The sequence below is a fragment of the Nilaparvata lugens genome, chromosome 2 (assembly GCF_014356525.2).
Source record: "Nilaparvata lugens isolate BPH chromosome 2, ASM1435652v1, whole genome shotgun sequence".
Lineage (NCBI taxonomy): Eukaryota > Metazoa > Arthropoda > Insecta > Hemiptera > Delphacidae > Nilaparvata > Nilaparvata lugens.
This window is the reverse complement of record NC_052505.1, coordinates 56,268,391-56,284,554: the sequence shown is the minus strand read 5'-3', so window position 1 is coordinate 56,284,554 and position 16,164 is coordinate 56,268,391. Positions and strand designations below refer to the sequence as shown.

The 16,164-nt window shown below is 30.9% G+C and overlaps 1 protein-coding gene across 3 annotated transcripts in view; it reads left to right on the top strand.

Moving 5' to 3' along the window:
• Positions 1-16,164, top strand: part of LOC111054906 — a 544,055-nt gene that overhangs the window by 503,194 nt on the left and 24,697 nt on the right. For all 3 annotated transcript variants that reach the window (XM_039419913.1, XM_039419914.1, XM_039419912.1), the window contains 3 exons: positions 1,378-1,455; positions 10,237-10,418; positions 12,506-12,704. In XM_039419913.1, coding sequence (XP_039275847.1) covers positions 1,378-1,455; positions 10,237-10,418; positions 12,506-12,704 — 459 coding nt within the window. The remainder of the gene's footprint in view (positions 1-1,377; positions 1,456-10,236; positions 10,419-12,505; positions 12,705-16,164) is intronic.

Below are 16,164 nucleotides of genomic sequence, written 5' to 3'. Positions count from 1 at the left end.
AATTGTGGAGTGAGATTCCACTTACAACGAGAGAGAAAGTGTGACGGAAACGGAAAACGGAAAAGCGTCTTTAATACTGGACTCAGTATAAAAGTGTCTGGGAAGTTACATTTACTCTTCTCGACTCCCTCATACGCCATTATTGATGGTATGGACTTTGGGATGTTCTGGCAGAAATTATAATAATTTATGATGTGATAGCTCTGAATCACCACATTCCTTCCATTTAATCTCATTGCCGTCTCCTATTTGAATACTCCCTTCAATATTAAAAATATTTAATACTTTATATTTTAAAATGATGTATCACACAATGGTTGTTCACATTCGAAATATTCGATTTACAACCCCTCATTTATTTAAAAACTAAAGCTTCAATCACATTTTAATTGGTGTTATTTTTCTTATTTTAAAAAGGCCTTTAGAATTATTTATCACACAATGAGTGCTTACATTTAAAATATTCGAGCTATAACCCCTAAGTCACCCCCTTATGAGGGGTTAAAATTCAGTTGTACGTCAAAAGGTGGAGTATTTAATGAACTAGCCGTAAGGCTCGCGTCGCTCGCCATATCCGTCTAGCCAGGACCCCCGACTGGATCGTCCAAGAATGCAATTAGCAGGCTCGCTTCGCTCGCCTGCATTTTTATCATGTTAGGACAATCCAGTCGGGGGTCCAGACTAAACGTCTGGCTAAACGGATATGGCGAGCGAAGCGATCCTGACGGCTAGTAATATAATATTCCCAGGATTGAAGTAGCAGTGCCAAATCAATTTTTCCGCGATAAATGCTTTTAAATCTTCAACTTGTTGCCAACCTAACAAAGTAAACTCAACTTAATGCCAACCTAACAAAATTATTAATTTAGTTGCCAGTTAACAACTGTTTCGAAGAGGTACTCTATCTAGATTATAGTTCTATAGTAACATATGATATGGAAATTTCAATTATAATTAAGAGATTGGGAGAAGAAGAATATACATGCTAAAAGACGAACTTTAAACCCTTAAAAAGAACCCTTATGGTTGAAATATTGCCAAAAGATTTCTTAGTGCGCCTCTAAAGGGTCAACTGAACATACCTACCAAATTTGAACGTTTTTGGTCCGGTAGATTTTTAGTTATGCGAGTGAGTGAGTGAGTGAGTGAGTGAGTGCCATTTCGCTTTTATATATATAGATAACTTATCCTGAAAGTTACAGTATTATATATCTACAACAGTCTTCAACCTATTGAAGGGTTCCCATACATATGACTCACTCTGTATATGTTTTGAATGAATTTTATTGTCGAAAATGCCCATTGCAATAATCAATAATGGTTCACGAAAATGAGAGACTTTTATTCGTATAATAGATGTTTTTTTTTTTTTTACAGCTGGAACAAATCTTGTGGGAAAGTTTACGCAGAGTGTACGACGCATAGTACAAGATGTCAAAGATGAGGGCACTGCTAGTAAGTGTAATTTCCAATTATTAAGTTTCAATTATCAATTTTTTGGGGGGCTTTTTACTAATTTGGCAATGTAATGGCTCTCAGTTCTGAATAGAGAAGAACAATGAAGTTATTCTTCATAAATGACTAGCAGGTAAATCGTGTTTTGTACTGGAAAAAATTGTATTGTAAAATATAGCCTAATCTCGATCCTTATTATGTCCAGGAAACAATAATGATAATTTTTTATTCAGTCACAATTGCGTGAATAATCTTCATCGGAGTTGATAATTCTCCCTGAAATGAATATTTGATGGTCTCGAACCCCAATTCATGATTCGCGCGTTCTACCAATTAAGTTATACGAATTTATTTATTCAACTTCCAACGGTACAACACAAATTTTACATGAAAATAACATAGAAAAACAGATACCAGCAGGAATATATATAGATAATATATAATAATAATATACAACATTAGAAAAATGCAGAAAAATAACATAGAAAAAGATTTAGTGGAGATTCAGAGTGAAGATATTAGCATTGTCAGAGAAGAGATAGTGCCAAGGAAAGTTAGAAAAATCGATTTTATCAAGCTGAGAGAGAGTCTGAGCACAGAAACTTGGTCCCCGATTTTAAATAATAACTTTGATAATATGGATAATATGGTTGAAAATTTCGTTAATACTCTTAACAACCACATTTAATTGTCAAGTTATGAGATTTCTACGTCCGCATACAGGAGCACCGGACAAAACAAGCGTTAAATTGAACTGTTAGTTCTATGAAAAATAGAAACTAAATATATATATTTCTCCATAGTTATAGTCTAGATTCAGATTCAGATTTAGATTCAGATTCAGATTCAGATTCAGATTCAGATTCAGATTCAGATTCAGATTCAGATTCAGATTTCTTTATTCATGTGTTTGACAAAACATAATTCAACTTACGTTCTAGCATTAAAAATAAAAATACCAGTAGCGGTAAAATGACATGGTGAATCATATTAAACTGATGAGTTCTACAATAATATTGAGCAGGAATAATGATGAAAAATGCAAAAGTTAAGGTACTACTGTAATTTTTTCACATGGAACAGTTGAGTTTGGACCTTAAGAAGTCCATTCTCAGAGAGGGTATCAAGGATACCCTCCCCTTCAGCACTTAACCATAAAAAAAGAAGGTTGAAAATTCAAACGAAAAATTATGTCTAAGCGAAAAAAAATAAGACAAAAATATCAATAAGTAGGAACCAAATCATAGAAACGATATATCATTCAGTTAAATCAATTAACAGGAAAGAGTAAATAATAATATAGGAAAAAAAATTAAGAAAAAGTTAATTCCCAATAATTGGAAAATCGATATGATATAATAATTGGAATAATGAGGGAGTGAAATTTATTATTAGAAAAAAGATTTGTAGATTTAAATCCAAAAATAATGTTAATAACAAAGTGAAACTATTGTACACATGAACCAATCTCATGTAAGTAACAAGATAATATGATTATGAAAGTTCATGAAGAAATAGTAATTCTAATTAGGGAATTATGAAGGGGAAATTATAATACAAATAGAGGGGAAGGGATAATAGGATAAGGTTGCTAAGATCCACTCGAGGAAGAGTTAGAGTAAGAAACAATCTTGAATGATGCCTATACACATTTTTTATGCTAAATTTACATGAAAGAAATAAAAAAGAGAAAAACCATAATTTTTACTTGGGAGTGGAGGGAAATGATTATAAAGAATAAGGATAGGTATTAAGGAAGGTTCAATTGAATGTCTTGCTGCTCAAGGGTTGTACAGTTTCAGCCATTTTTTCTAAAAAATAATGTCTCAATGTATGGGTGAAGCCCGCTCGAATCTCCATGGACCTAATTAAATTTGATTTGGGAGTGCATTCCATGCACAACAACCGCTAACAAGGAAGGATTTTGTATAAATAGTTGTTTGATGATTTGGAATTCTTAGAGTATTTTCACCTGTTCTAGTGTGGGTAGCATCAACTCTCCTACCTTCAGAAACAAATTTAAAATCGTTTTTGAAATAGATTGGTTCACCATATTTTAGAATGTCCCTGACAAGCTTGATTATACTAAGCATTCACTGATCAGGTAACTTTAAAGTTGAACTGTCAATATGAGCTTTAGTGATTCCTTAATGGCATTGAAGAGAATAAACAAACCTGAGGCAATAGTTTTGACATCGCTTTATCATTTAAAGTTACTTGCATATCATTGAGCACAAATTTTTAAATTCTTAAATTTATAAATTTTTAAATTTTCAAATTTTTAGATTTTTAAATTTTTAAATTTTTAAATTTTAAATTTTCAAATTTTTAAATTTTTAAATTTTTAAATTTTTAAATTTTAAATTTTAAATTTTAAATTTTAAATTTTTAAATTTTTAAATTTTTAAATTTTAAATTTTTAAATTTTTAAATTTTTAAATTTTTAAATTTTTAAATTTTTAAATTTTTAAATTTTTAAATTTTTAAATTTTAAATTTTTAAATTTTTAAATTTTTAAATTTTTAAATTATTGAATTTTTAAATTTTTAAATTTTTAAATTTTAAATTTTTAAATTTTTAAATTTTTAAATTTTTAAATTTTTAAATTTTTAAATTTTTAAATTTTTAAATTTTTAAATTTTTAAATTTTTAAATTTTTAAATTTTTAAATTTTAAATTTTAAATTTTTAAATTTTTAAATTTTTAATTTTTAAATTTTAAATTTTAAATTTTTAAATTTTTAATTTTTAATTTTTAAATTTTAAATTTTTAAATTTTTAAATTTTTAAATTTTAATTTTTAAATTTTTAATTTTTAAATTTTAAATTTTAAATTTTTAATTTTTAAATTTTAAATTTTAAATTTTAAATTTTAAATTTTAAATTTTAAATTTTAAATTTTTAAATTTTTAAATTTTTAAATTTTTAAATTTTTAAATTTTAAATTTTAAATTTTTAATTTTTAAATTTTTAAATTTTAAATTTTTAAATTTTTAATTTTTAAATTTTTAAATTTTTAAATTTTTAAATTTTTAAATTTTTAAATTTTTAAATTTTAAATTTTAAATTTTAAATTTTTAATTTTTAAAATTTTTAAATTTTTAAATTTTTAATTTTTAATTTTTAAATTTTAAATTTTAAATTTTTAATTTTTAAATTTTAAATTTTAAATTTTTAAATTTTTAAATTTTTAAATTTTAAATTTTAAATTTTAAATTTTAAATTTTTAAATTTTTAAATTTTTAAATTTTTAAATTTTTAAATTTTTAAATTTTTAAATTTTTAATTTTTAAATTTGTAAATTTTTAAATTTTAAATTTTTAATTTTCTAAATTTGTAAATTTTTAAATTTTTAATTTTTAAATTTGTAAATTTTTAAATTTTAAATTTTTAAATTTGTAAATTTTTAAATTTAAAGTTGTGTGAGTGCCCCACACCAGATTTTTCACTCTTGTAATAGTGTGATATTGAGTGGGTATTATTGTAGTTGTTTTTGTGTATCTTATTTTATTTTTCAGGTTTTTGAATAGGAATGAACTTTGATTTTACTGTTTGTTGAACCCTGCTTTTTTAGTGTGAGGATTGACTCTGTCTTGTTGGAATTTGCTAACTTGTTGCCTAGTTGTCAAAATTAAAGCAATTTTCGTGCATTTTCCAAGTGCAGTTTCAATTTCATGTCGAAAAAGCCACTGTATTTGAAAATTGTACGAGCACAAAAATTCGCTGTTTCATGAGGAGAGAACTAATAACTCATAAGTTGTAGTGTGAGATGTTCAGATATTTTTCCATATGAATCCAGCATAAGTTTTTCAAAAAGTAGTCCCCAAACAATTCAGCATCGATGTATTTCACCAGAGGAACTGAATTCCAGGCGAAATATTTTACCCTGTATAGATCGCTAATGAAGTGTTTATGGATATATGTTTATAGGAACTTTTTTCTTATTTTTACCTCTACTATCACGTATTAAATTATTTTACCATAATTATGGATCACCCTGTATATGTCGACATGAAATTGAAAAAGGAACATACCTGTAAAATTTCATGAAAATCAATATACTATTTCGCCCCACTTGGATGTAATGAGCTGGTTTTCATTCGTCATAAGGAGGCCGAAAATGATTGTTTTCCGGCCAGGCCGGTAAAATTTTTATGGCCCTAGGGCTGTAAAATAACCTTGAAGTCAGCTGATTCTGATTTGATGTGAACGTGTTTACAAAATGGTTTATGAAACAGAATCAGTTTATGCTTATAGAATTGAATAAGTATTCTGCAATAAGATACTATCATTTTATTTGGATGAATGAAATAAATATAAGATATATATTGTGAACTATTCAAATTCGATTTTCAGAGTAGGATAGAACTTCTAACCTAAACTTCCGAAGTCAACGACAACAAGCATTGTTGACGTTGACATTCAGATTTGTCAAATTTTAAGTGTGCTAAAACAGCTGATCAAAAAACTTTTCATTACTTGTGTTTATTATTCAAGAATCAGAACATTTACAACAATATCATCTTATTGTTATTTGTAAGAATACAAAAGTATAAACTCAACCTCTTATATAATTGAACATAATCTTTTTGGTTATTTTGACAAATCAGAATAAAAAATAAACATCCTTGGATAATTTTCTGATATTCAGATTACCTCAGATTTGCTAGAGCTATGACCTTTCTGTTTTGCTTTCGGAAGTGTCTAATAAACAATCATCCTCATATTTATTTATTGTTTATTTTTCTGTGTGGCGAAAAATAACGTTCTCACCATGGGCAAAAATGTTTTTCCGGCTCTCAATCTTTTCTAGTCCTCGGCCTATGGCCTCGGACTTGAAAACCAATTTCGAGCCGGAAAAGTCTCATTCTCGGCCCTAGGTGCGAAATATACTATTACCATAATTATGAATCACTCTGTATACAAGGTTTTTGGAAATTTTGCATTTCAAGGAAAATATAAAAGGAAAAAGGAGCCTCCTCCATACATCAATATTAGAGTGTGACCGGTGACGGTATTTTTAACCCTACACCACACCTGACATCATTTCTGTAACCGGAGATATCTTTTTCTCTATTTGATTAATCTTCCAAAACATAAAATATATAAGAATACATGTGATTCGATAGTCATTCTTGCAGACTATACCAGCGCTGGCCACCAATGTAAACGGAGGGGGGGTTGTTTCTTCTCTTCTATAATATTTGCTAAAGTTTACTGCTATCAATTCATCTACCGGTATTTGAATCCTCTATTGGTTGGGAGCTCTTAGTGTATTCGTTCATTCAAATGCACAGATTATCATCATTGTAACCTATTCTAGCAACTATAGTAACTACGAGCCAGGAACTTTAATGAAAAATACTTTTTTAAATTCAACCTCAGGTTTATTGAACTCATTAACGAATCAATAGAAATCATGTCAAATTTTCAAACAGAGTTACTCAGAAAAAGAAGGAATATACAATTTCAATCTATACATTTTGGGAACCTGCTAACTTGCTGCAACTAAATTCGGGCCTCGGGTATTCTATGTACGGTACTAAATTTTAAGCTTAATGAAAAAAACAACAAATTTTCGGCACTCACCATTTTAACAATATTCAAACTTGGACTCTACAGAAACACTCACATACGCTTTAATAAAACTCACTATACTTGAACTCACACGCACAAATAATTTCCTGATTCTACTCCTACTAGCTATAAAATTTGGTTTCCTACTCGTATTCATCTAGATAAAAATTACTGATAGCAGGAAACTTAACAATTTGTCCCTCTGAATGGGAAATAGGCCCAATCAGAGGACCGAGGCTCACACACCGTTACATGTTTTCCCAGTTACGTCTCAATTCGAACTGTCGCCTTTTCACTGAAAATTATTCCCCCTCCACGAGCGTTGAGCATAACTTCCAGTGGAAAAGCCAAAGCTGCAAAAAGGTCAATGCTCGTACAATTTTCAAATACAGTGGCTTTTTCGACATGAAATTGAAACTGCAATTGGAAAATGCACGAAAATTGCTTTAATTTTGACAACTAGGCAACAAGTTATCAAATTCCAACAAGACAGAGTCATTTCTCACACTAAAAACGCAGGGTTCAACAAACAGTAAAATCAAAGTTCATTCCAGTTCAAAAACCTGAAAAATAAAATAAGATACACAAAAACAACTACAATAATACCCACTCAATATCACACTATTACAAGAGTGAAAAATCTGGTGTGGGAGACTCACACAACTTTCCTTGCCGTTATGAAAATTCATCACCTGATGCTAGTGTACACGCGCATTTCAAGTCTACTATTCAAAGATCTGTCAGCTGGTGACAGGACAATAACGCTGCAGACACACGAAGTCTGCTATCTCTTGATAGTGAATTATTTAATAGAATCAACAGTTGCCAACAGCTTGCATCATTGAATAAACATGTCATTTCCTCGAAATTCGAGCTTATTTTCAATATTAGGAGAAAATGTTACTAAACATTAATTGGAGAGAAAAACTTTTTTGTTCAAATTGTATCTGAAGCCTGATAATTGGGAATCTAAAATCACACTTTGCATTGATGGGGCGAAGCTCCTGAAATATTTACAGATATGGGACTTGTGGCAGTTGATAGAGCTTATCAATGACTATTCTAGGTATAAATTTGATCAAAATCGTTGAAGACGTTTCCGAGAACATCGCGAAAAACCCTGTTTTTGACAACATTTTCGCCATTTTAGCCGCCATCTTGGATTGCATTTGATCGATATTGTTCGTGTCGGATCCTTATAGTGTAAGGACCTTACGTTCCAAATTTCAAGTCATACCGTTAACTGGGAGATGAGATATCGTGTACACAGACGCACATACACTCATACACACACACACACACACACACACACACACACACACACACACACACACACACACACACACACACACACACACACACACACACACACACATAAATACAGACCAATACCCAAAAACCACTTTTTCGGACTCAGGGGACCTTGAAACGTATAGAAATTTAGAAATTTGGGTACCTTAATTTTTTTCGGAAAGCAATACTTTCCTTAACTATGGTAATAGGGCAAGGAAAGTAAAAATCAGACTATAGAATTATTCATCATAAATCAGCTGACAAGTGATTTCACAGAAGTGTGGAGGAGCCAGTCTATTGCTGTATTTCCATAGGTCTATAGTTCCAATCAGGTACTTGTGGATGAGAATACTGTGTGAGGTCCACTGTTCACAGAACTACTAAAGTGTGAGATAAATTACTTTCAACATGAAGAGGAGAAACTCATTTCTCCCTCCGCAGTTTGTAGCATAGACACAGACAGACATCCTGCGCACAATTGGATGCGCCGTGTCATTTTGCTTCATGTTCTTGTGATGAAAACATCTCTGTGACATACACAAACCAATATACCTGCTGACCAGTACACTACTTGGAACATTGCCAGTGGAGGGGAGTGTTGTCGCGTCGCGCTACAAAGCTCTCTCACTCAGACACAAAAGAAGGAGAATGCTGCTAAACTACCTTTTAGGTAGTGGGAGTGATTAGTGGGGGATAGAGCATCGGACCTCTCCGTCTTCGAGAAAGAGCCTTGTTAAAAGTAATTTATCTCGCACTTTTGTACCTAACAGAACAGAACTATTAGTACCTAATCCTCCTAAACTGGAGTATATCATAATTTCCAAAGTTGATCATTATTTTACAATTTCAAGTGATTAGTGAGTGTTATTTTGTTATTCAATTTGGTTTGTATACAATCTAAATTCTAATTTTTTTCCAAATTTTTTAACAGAAAATTGAACCTGAATTCAAGTGTATGGAACACTTGAATCTATTTACCTACCCACTTTCTGGACTATTTATAGTGTATGAATCAAAATTCGGGAAAGAAACATTTTTGGGCTTTGCCTGTTAGTACTTCCCCAATCATTTTAAAGAATTGTGTTCGGTTTACCAAAAGTCAATAAATAAATAACGAGCGAAGCTCGGTGCCCCGATATTAATACATCAATCATCAACCAATACATTTGTAGTTCAGGAAGATTTTGAGAAAGATTTGCAAAATACTAAGAACAAGAAAAATAGGCTACATAAGAGTGTTGAGAACTTACAGATGAATATATTGATAGTAAGCATATTATATTTATGTACAGTATTGAGTTTGGCTTCAGCAGCAAAGTCAAACTGGGAAACCTTGAGTTTAACTAGAAAAGTTAAGCAAAGCAAAGCGAGATGTTTGAATATAGTATATACATATAATAGTTATATAGGGCTTATTCAAAGTTATCAGTCACCTTGCCAGAGCTTATGAACGCTGTTGACAAGTTAATTGATAAGCAGATGTTGAATTCCACAATTGATGATAATATTGTTCAAATCTCACTTCAATAGTGATAGCCTATCTCTGCATCGAATCACTTAGTACTATCAAATTGAGATAGTCCTATTGTACAGTCCTGTAATGTTTTGGCTACAAATAATCTCGATAAGGGTGAGTTCACACAGACAGCGGTCAGACGTTCCGAGTTCCAGCGGAATTGAAAGAGGACGAGTTATTTAAATATAAATTATATGTTTATATTAACCGCTTTAAAATAAGTATTATATACCTTCAAATAATTAGTATTGAAACAATGACATTACACATTGTTTGATGTTTATTATATTAAATAGACTTATATGAATTCAGCATTTCTATAACGAAAAAAACTAGTAAACATAACTTTCCATGGTTTGTTTATTTTATTCTTATTCAATTGCCGATTGTTTTCAGGTGGTCTCACGAAGGAGGAGGTGATATCTATGAATGAGAGACTTCGGGCCGTGAGAATCAGACTCGAAGAATCGTATGATACAGCTAAGAGAGCACTAGTAACTCTCATGGACAAATATGCCCAAAGCAAATCTGTTAGAAATGTATTTCAAAGATACACACAACTTAAAGCTATGATCAAGGTAAGTATATACACTGGATAACTACACAAGGATAAACTGGTATACACTTTTCCTCATAGGGCTATACAATTGATTGAATTATGAAAATTCTCAAGAACCCTTTTGAAATGTTTCATTTATATAGTAGGCTATACGTAGCCTATATTATGTACTTAGTTTACCACTCCTATCAATTCGCATATATGTGCTGGGACTATTTATAACTATTTGCAAGTGGGAATGGGATAAAAAACAAAATTAGATTCATAATATAATGTTCATACGTTAAAATTACTATGAAAAGTCGAAACGTGTCGTGGTGGATAAATAAATCATTTCAAATGGATACTTGAGAACTTTTATATAATTCTAAGTATAAACTTGATTCAATACTATAATTTCGTGCAAAGTTGTTTTCGCATTCATTATAGACACAAATGTGTTATTGGTTGTTATAACTAGTATCCTTTTATGATTTCCCCAAGACACGATCGGTTTCGAATAATAATTACAGGCTACGCCACTCTCAAGGGTCAAAATTTATTATTGGAAGAAGTCAATAAAGTATTGACCATCCGAATGAGAGAAATATGAATATGTTTATAATATATGTTTTCTCTGTGGCCTTCTATTGAAATACTAGGCAAGAACATTCAATAAACTATATATTCATTGAAATAGAAGGCAAGAACATTGATGAATTATATACGGTAATATTATCTCTCTGAAGAATCAAGTACGGAAGGCTTATAGGCTTACCTTAGTGTACTTAATTTGGAGAAAATGTAAAAAATACGTTTCCTCTAGACAAGACTTCAATACAGCATTCTAATTGAACTACGAGATTCACAAATTAGTTCTTCTATATAGTAGAATACCAACCAGTTATAAAAGTGTGACAAGTATGATGATATTCGATTACAATCAAATAAAATTAATCATTTAAACATAGTTGTGGTTCTTAGTTCCTTGGTTCATCTGTTTTTTTGTATCTACCACTTCTGAAACCTCTTGTCATGAATGCATAATTATATTATTTTCTTATAAATCAAGCAATAATTCACAAATCATAACAATATGAATCAGTATTGAATTGTGTTGTGTGATCGAATAATCCTTCATTTTAGCATTTTTTGTGAATAAATACCTTTTTTTCAATGATTATGGAGTGAAAACCCCTTTTTAAAGAAAATAACAATTCAGTAATTGAGGATAATGTTCTCCATAATAGAAAAATAAATATTCCTTTTTTCAAAATAACAATGATCGGTTCCAATAAGGAACCCGTCAATGACAATCACAAATAATCAATCATAATTGATAGGATATCAGAACAAGATGATAGAACAAGACATTATTCAAGAAAATTTGTACACGAATTAGCACAGCTGGTTTTCATAAACGAGACCAGCAGGCTCGCTCCTCTCATCTACATTCTTTATTTATTTGAGCTAGCTTTATCTTAAAAAGCTCAGAAAACAAAAAAAAATGGTGGAAAACGATAATTTCTGGTGTCATTCCAAAGTCCTTCCAATACAACAATGGTACACCTTAGATGAACTCATTCACCAAATCTGAACATTTTCTGTTAATTACTTTTTATAAAATCTGTTTAAACGTAGAAGAATTGTGGAAAACGCTGAAACTCACTGATTTTAGGCGTATATTTTGGCGTTATTCCAAGGCCCTTTTGAAATAACAATTTTACACATTACATGAAATTTTGTACCAAATTTGAACATGTCCAGTTAGTTTACTCTTGAATGTTCAAATTAGCTGAGAAAACGCAAAAATATCCTGCTAAATGGACAAAAAACGCTAAAAATACCGTAGCCAATTTGGGCATATGTCAAGTCACAAAGATAATTTGGCTTTACCAATGCTAATAATATGACAAAGCCCTACTAATGCTAAATTTTCGCACCTAAGCTGAACTTTTATTGTACCAAATTTGAAAATTTTCTGCTCATTTGTTCTCAAAAATCTGAGATAACGATAATATTTGCTAATATATAAAATATTGTTATCTGTCGTTCCTCCCCCAATGATGTTGATGAATTGTGTGTAATTGGTTTAATGAATGAATATGGTTATTTGTGACTTGACAGGAGGTGGTGCGTCTTGAAACGCAGTATTGGACCCTAGTTGACATCCCAAGACAAGAAAAACAAGAAACGGTCCCAGCATTTGTTCTACGTGCCTGTACAATAATGGAGAAGACGCAGAAGTCGGGAGAAGGCGTTAAAACCGCGTCGAAGTTGGCAGAAGAGGAGGAAAAACGGAAAGAACGTTTAGAGAGATTGAGTGGTTTGTATTAAATATAATGCTCTGTTTACAATGTATAATGAGAGTTCTCCTCAATATGATGAATATTACATGCGATATACTGTTTATTCTATACACAATAGCCTACAGTAATTCTCCATTCAAAATAATTATAATAACAACAACCACAGCACAACCGTATGTGTATAACGCTTTCAGATTTAACTCTTTTGGGTTATGCTATTTTTTGTTTAATATAATTTTGACTGTATATTTATACTTTTGTATACTATTCATTCTATACCAATCACAATCAGATATGTATGGATCTCAATCATATGGATAATGTAATGTGGTGAATAGATTGGAATTGAAATTGAAATGATATTTCCCTCGAATATAATATATTAAAGTTGGGAAAATCTTCATTAACTATTTATATATACTGTGACAGTGATCGAGAAAAGGCAGGATAGTTAAAAAATATAATATTATTGGAGCTGCAGTGTTCTAACTTGTGACAACATATTCTATCGATGAATCAAAGAATATTTTGTCACAAGTTAGAACACTGCAGCTCCAATAATATTATATTTTCTAACTATATAAAGATAAATTATTTATCCCATGTTCAACAAGAATTGATTATTAAGTTTGACTGGAAAACAGTTATTTTTTTGAAAATAATTAAAGGAAAACGGCTCGAATGTGAATAAAATGTGTTTGAAATCTGCGCATTATTAGTCTCCTAAAATACTCGACTGGGCCTGAAAAGATATTTAATCCCTTCAACTTCATTCACTCTTATTAGAATAATTGATAAATCTGATATCATTCATATATGAGATAATGGAACGAGCGTCAGCGAGTTCTTACTTTTGACTCAAGGCAATAATCGTTGTCCGTTTGTGTGTCTATTCGTATGTTCTACAATAACTTTCGATCAATCAGCTTCAAATTTTGAAAACATATTCTTCAAGCCTTTTTACAGACTCAGTTGGTTGGACAACGGAACCGACTTACTCCTACGTCCTCTTCAAGGATATAAAAATAACAATGAAAGTGCAGAAGAAACGAATGTATCGTGATTTATCATTTATTCAGCTGGATTATCAATTGCATGCAATATCTATAGTTTGTGTAAAATAACTTAAGACTTCTCCATCCGAAGAAATTACAGGGTTTCCAAATCGTGTAAAATTGCAACTTTCTCAAATGTCCAATTCAATGTCAGAATTGGATGTGGAATATCATCCCCGATATCCTAGTAGTACCGGTACTAAAAAAGCTCCAGGGTTGAAGGATTAAAAGGAAATTTAACTGTTATGATAAAACTGGAAACATCGCGAAGATTTGTTTTTCTTTTGAATATCACTTCTCTCAGAATCATTGGGCGTTGTAATGCGTAATAATTTCATATCAAATTAACGGGGAGAATGTCTCCTTTCTGTTGGTGTCTGGATAATTTTTATCCGACCTATAGTTATTTTTCAATTCATTATGTTCGTCAATGTCGAGACATTTCGAGCAGAGAACATGAATTTTTCGACATGCTAGAAACTTTAAAAGTTGTCTATTTATTTAGAACAGGTTATGCCATTAGGGAGTTATCATACAGATTGTACTTTATGTGGACACATGATTCCAGCTGATTAATAAATAGCCTAAAACATGATATTTACAATTTTTACATCAACTCGCTTTCGTTCATGTCTGTCTATCTGTCTATTGTCTTTTTGGAACAAAGGCAAGATTCAAGATTCAAGATTCAAGATTCAAGATTTCTTTATTGCAGAAAACATTTATACAAATGCATAGCATCGTCATAGATTAAACATGGTAAATAAAAGTATTTAGGCAACATTCGAAGAAATAAAAATACAAACACAAGCATACAAACATCAAACAAAATACCCTCAAATTAGAAACTCCTCTTTTCTATATGGACATATTTCTATTAACATCTTTTTTATGGCTCTTTTAAAATTACCAACTTCTAGCACTTTTAAATGTGCAGGAAGCTTATTATGAGCTCCTATACCGAACTCCTTAAAACAGCTCAATGTATTTGCATAATTGCACTGGTTCACTCTAAGCGATTCAGAATTTCTAGTGTAATGGTTGTGAACGTTGCTATTTACAGAAATACTCGCTAAATTAATTTTTACATACATAAGACATTCAAGAATGTAAATAGCTGGTACTGTCAAAATCTTGAATTTTTTAAATAAATCTACACAGTGAAAACGGCTATCATATTAGCAATGACCCTTACTGCTCGTTTCTGTAACACAAATAGTTTATTTACATTCGTATCATTACCCCAGGCAACAACACCATAATACAAATGGGAATGAAGATAAGCAAAATACACTGAAATTAAAACACTCTTATCAACAATGAACTTTAATCTATTTAACATAAAAATTCCCTTCTACAGTTTGCCACATAATATTTTGATGTGTAAGCCCAATTTTAGATTGCTTTGAACTGTAATACCGAGAAACTTTGCATTGTCAGGTTGCAATCTAAATCCAAATTCCAAAAGTTGAGCTTCGTCCTCATAAGGACACAATGAATTAGAAGCTGTCCAATCTTCAATTATTTCATTAACCGTATGTAAGCTACCAGAAAGACCATTATTTTTTATTTGAACAGCTAAATCATCAGCAAACATATATGGTTTTACATTTATACAACTGATTGCTGCAGGAAGATCATTAACATATATAATGAAGATGATAGGACCTAGTTTGGAACCCTGTGGAACACTTGATAACACTTTTAAATAATTAGAAAAACAGCCATCATAGAAAACAGATTGGAATCTATCACTCAAGTAAGAGGCAATTAAATTGGTTGACATGTCATCAAAACCATAGAATTTGAGCTTTTGTAATAAGATGGGATGAGATATTGTATCAAAAGCTCGGCTCATGTCATAGAAGCTGCCTAGTAGATTACACTTCTCATCAATAGAATAGATACAGTTTTCCATGAATTCAGATATAGCTGTATTTGTGCTTCTATTAGGTCTGAACCCAAATTGACTATCAGAGAACAGTGAGTTATTTTCAAAACACTCAACAATCTGACAATACAAAATTACCTCAAAGATTTTAGAAATAACTGGAATGATAGAAATCGGTCTGAAATTATTATACTCACTTGCAGAACCTTTCTTGAAAAGAGGAATTATTTTGACAATTTTCAAGCAATTAGGAAAAACGCCATCAAGAATACAATCATTAAACAGAGAGCACAGAACTTCACAAATATGGGGAGAAGCCAGTTCCAACAAGTAAGAATTCAAGCAATACACATCAAGACAAGCACTATTCTTCAAGGATAGTATTACACTATGAACCTGCTCAACACTAGTAAGATGAAAAGAGAAAGAGGGCTTTGAAGAGTTTGGCATTGAATTTTTGTAATTGTCAAGATAATGGAAAACGTCATGGACAGGATCTGCTATTGAACGCAATTTTTCATCTATACTGTC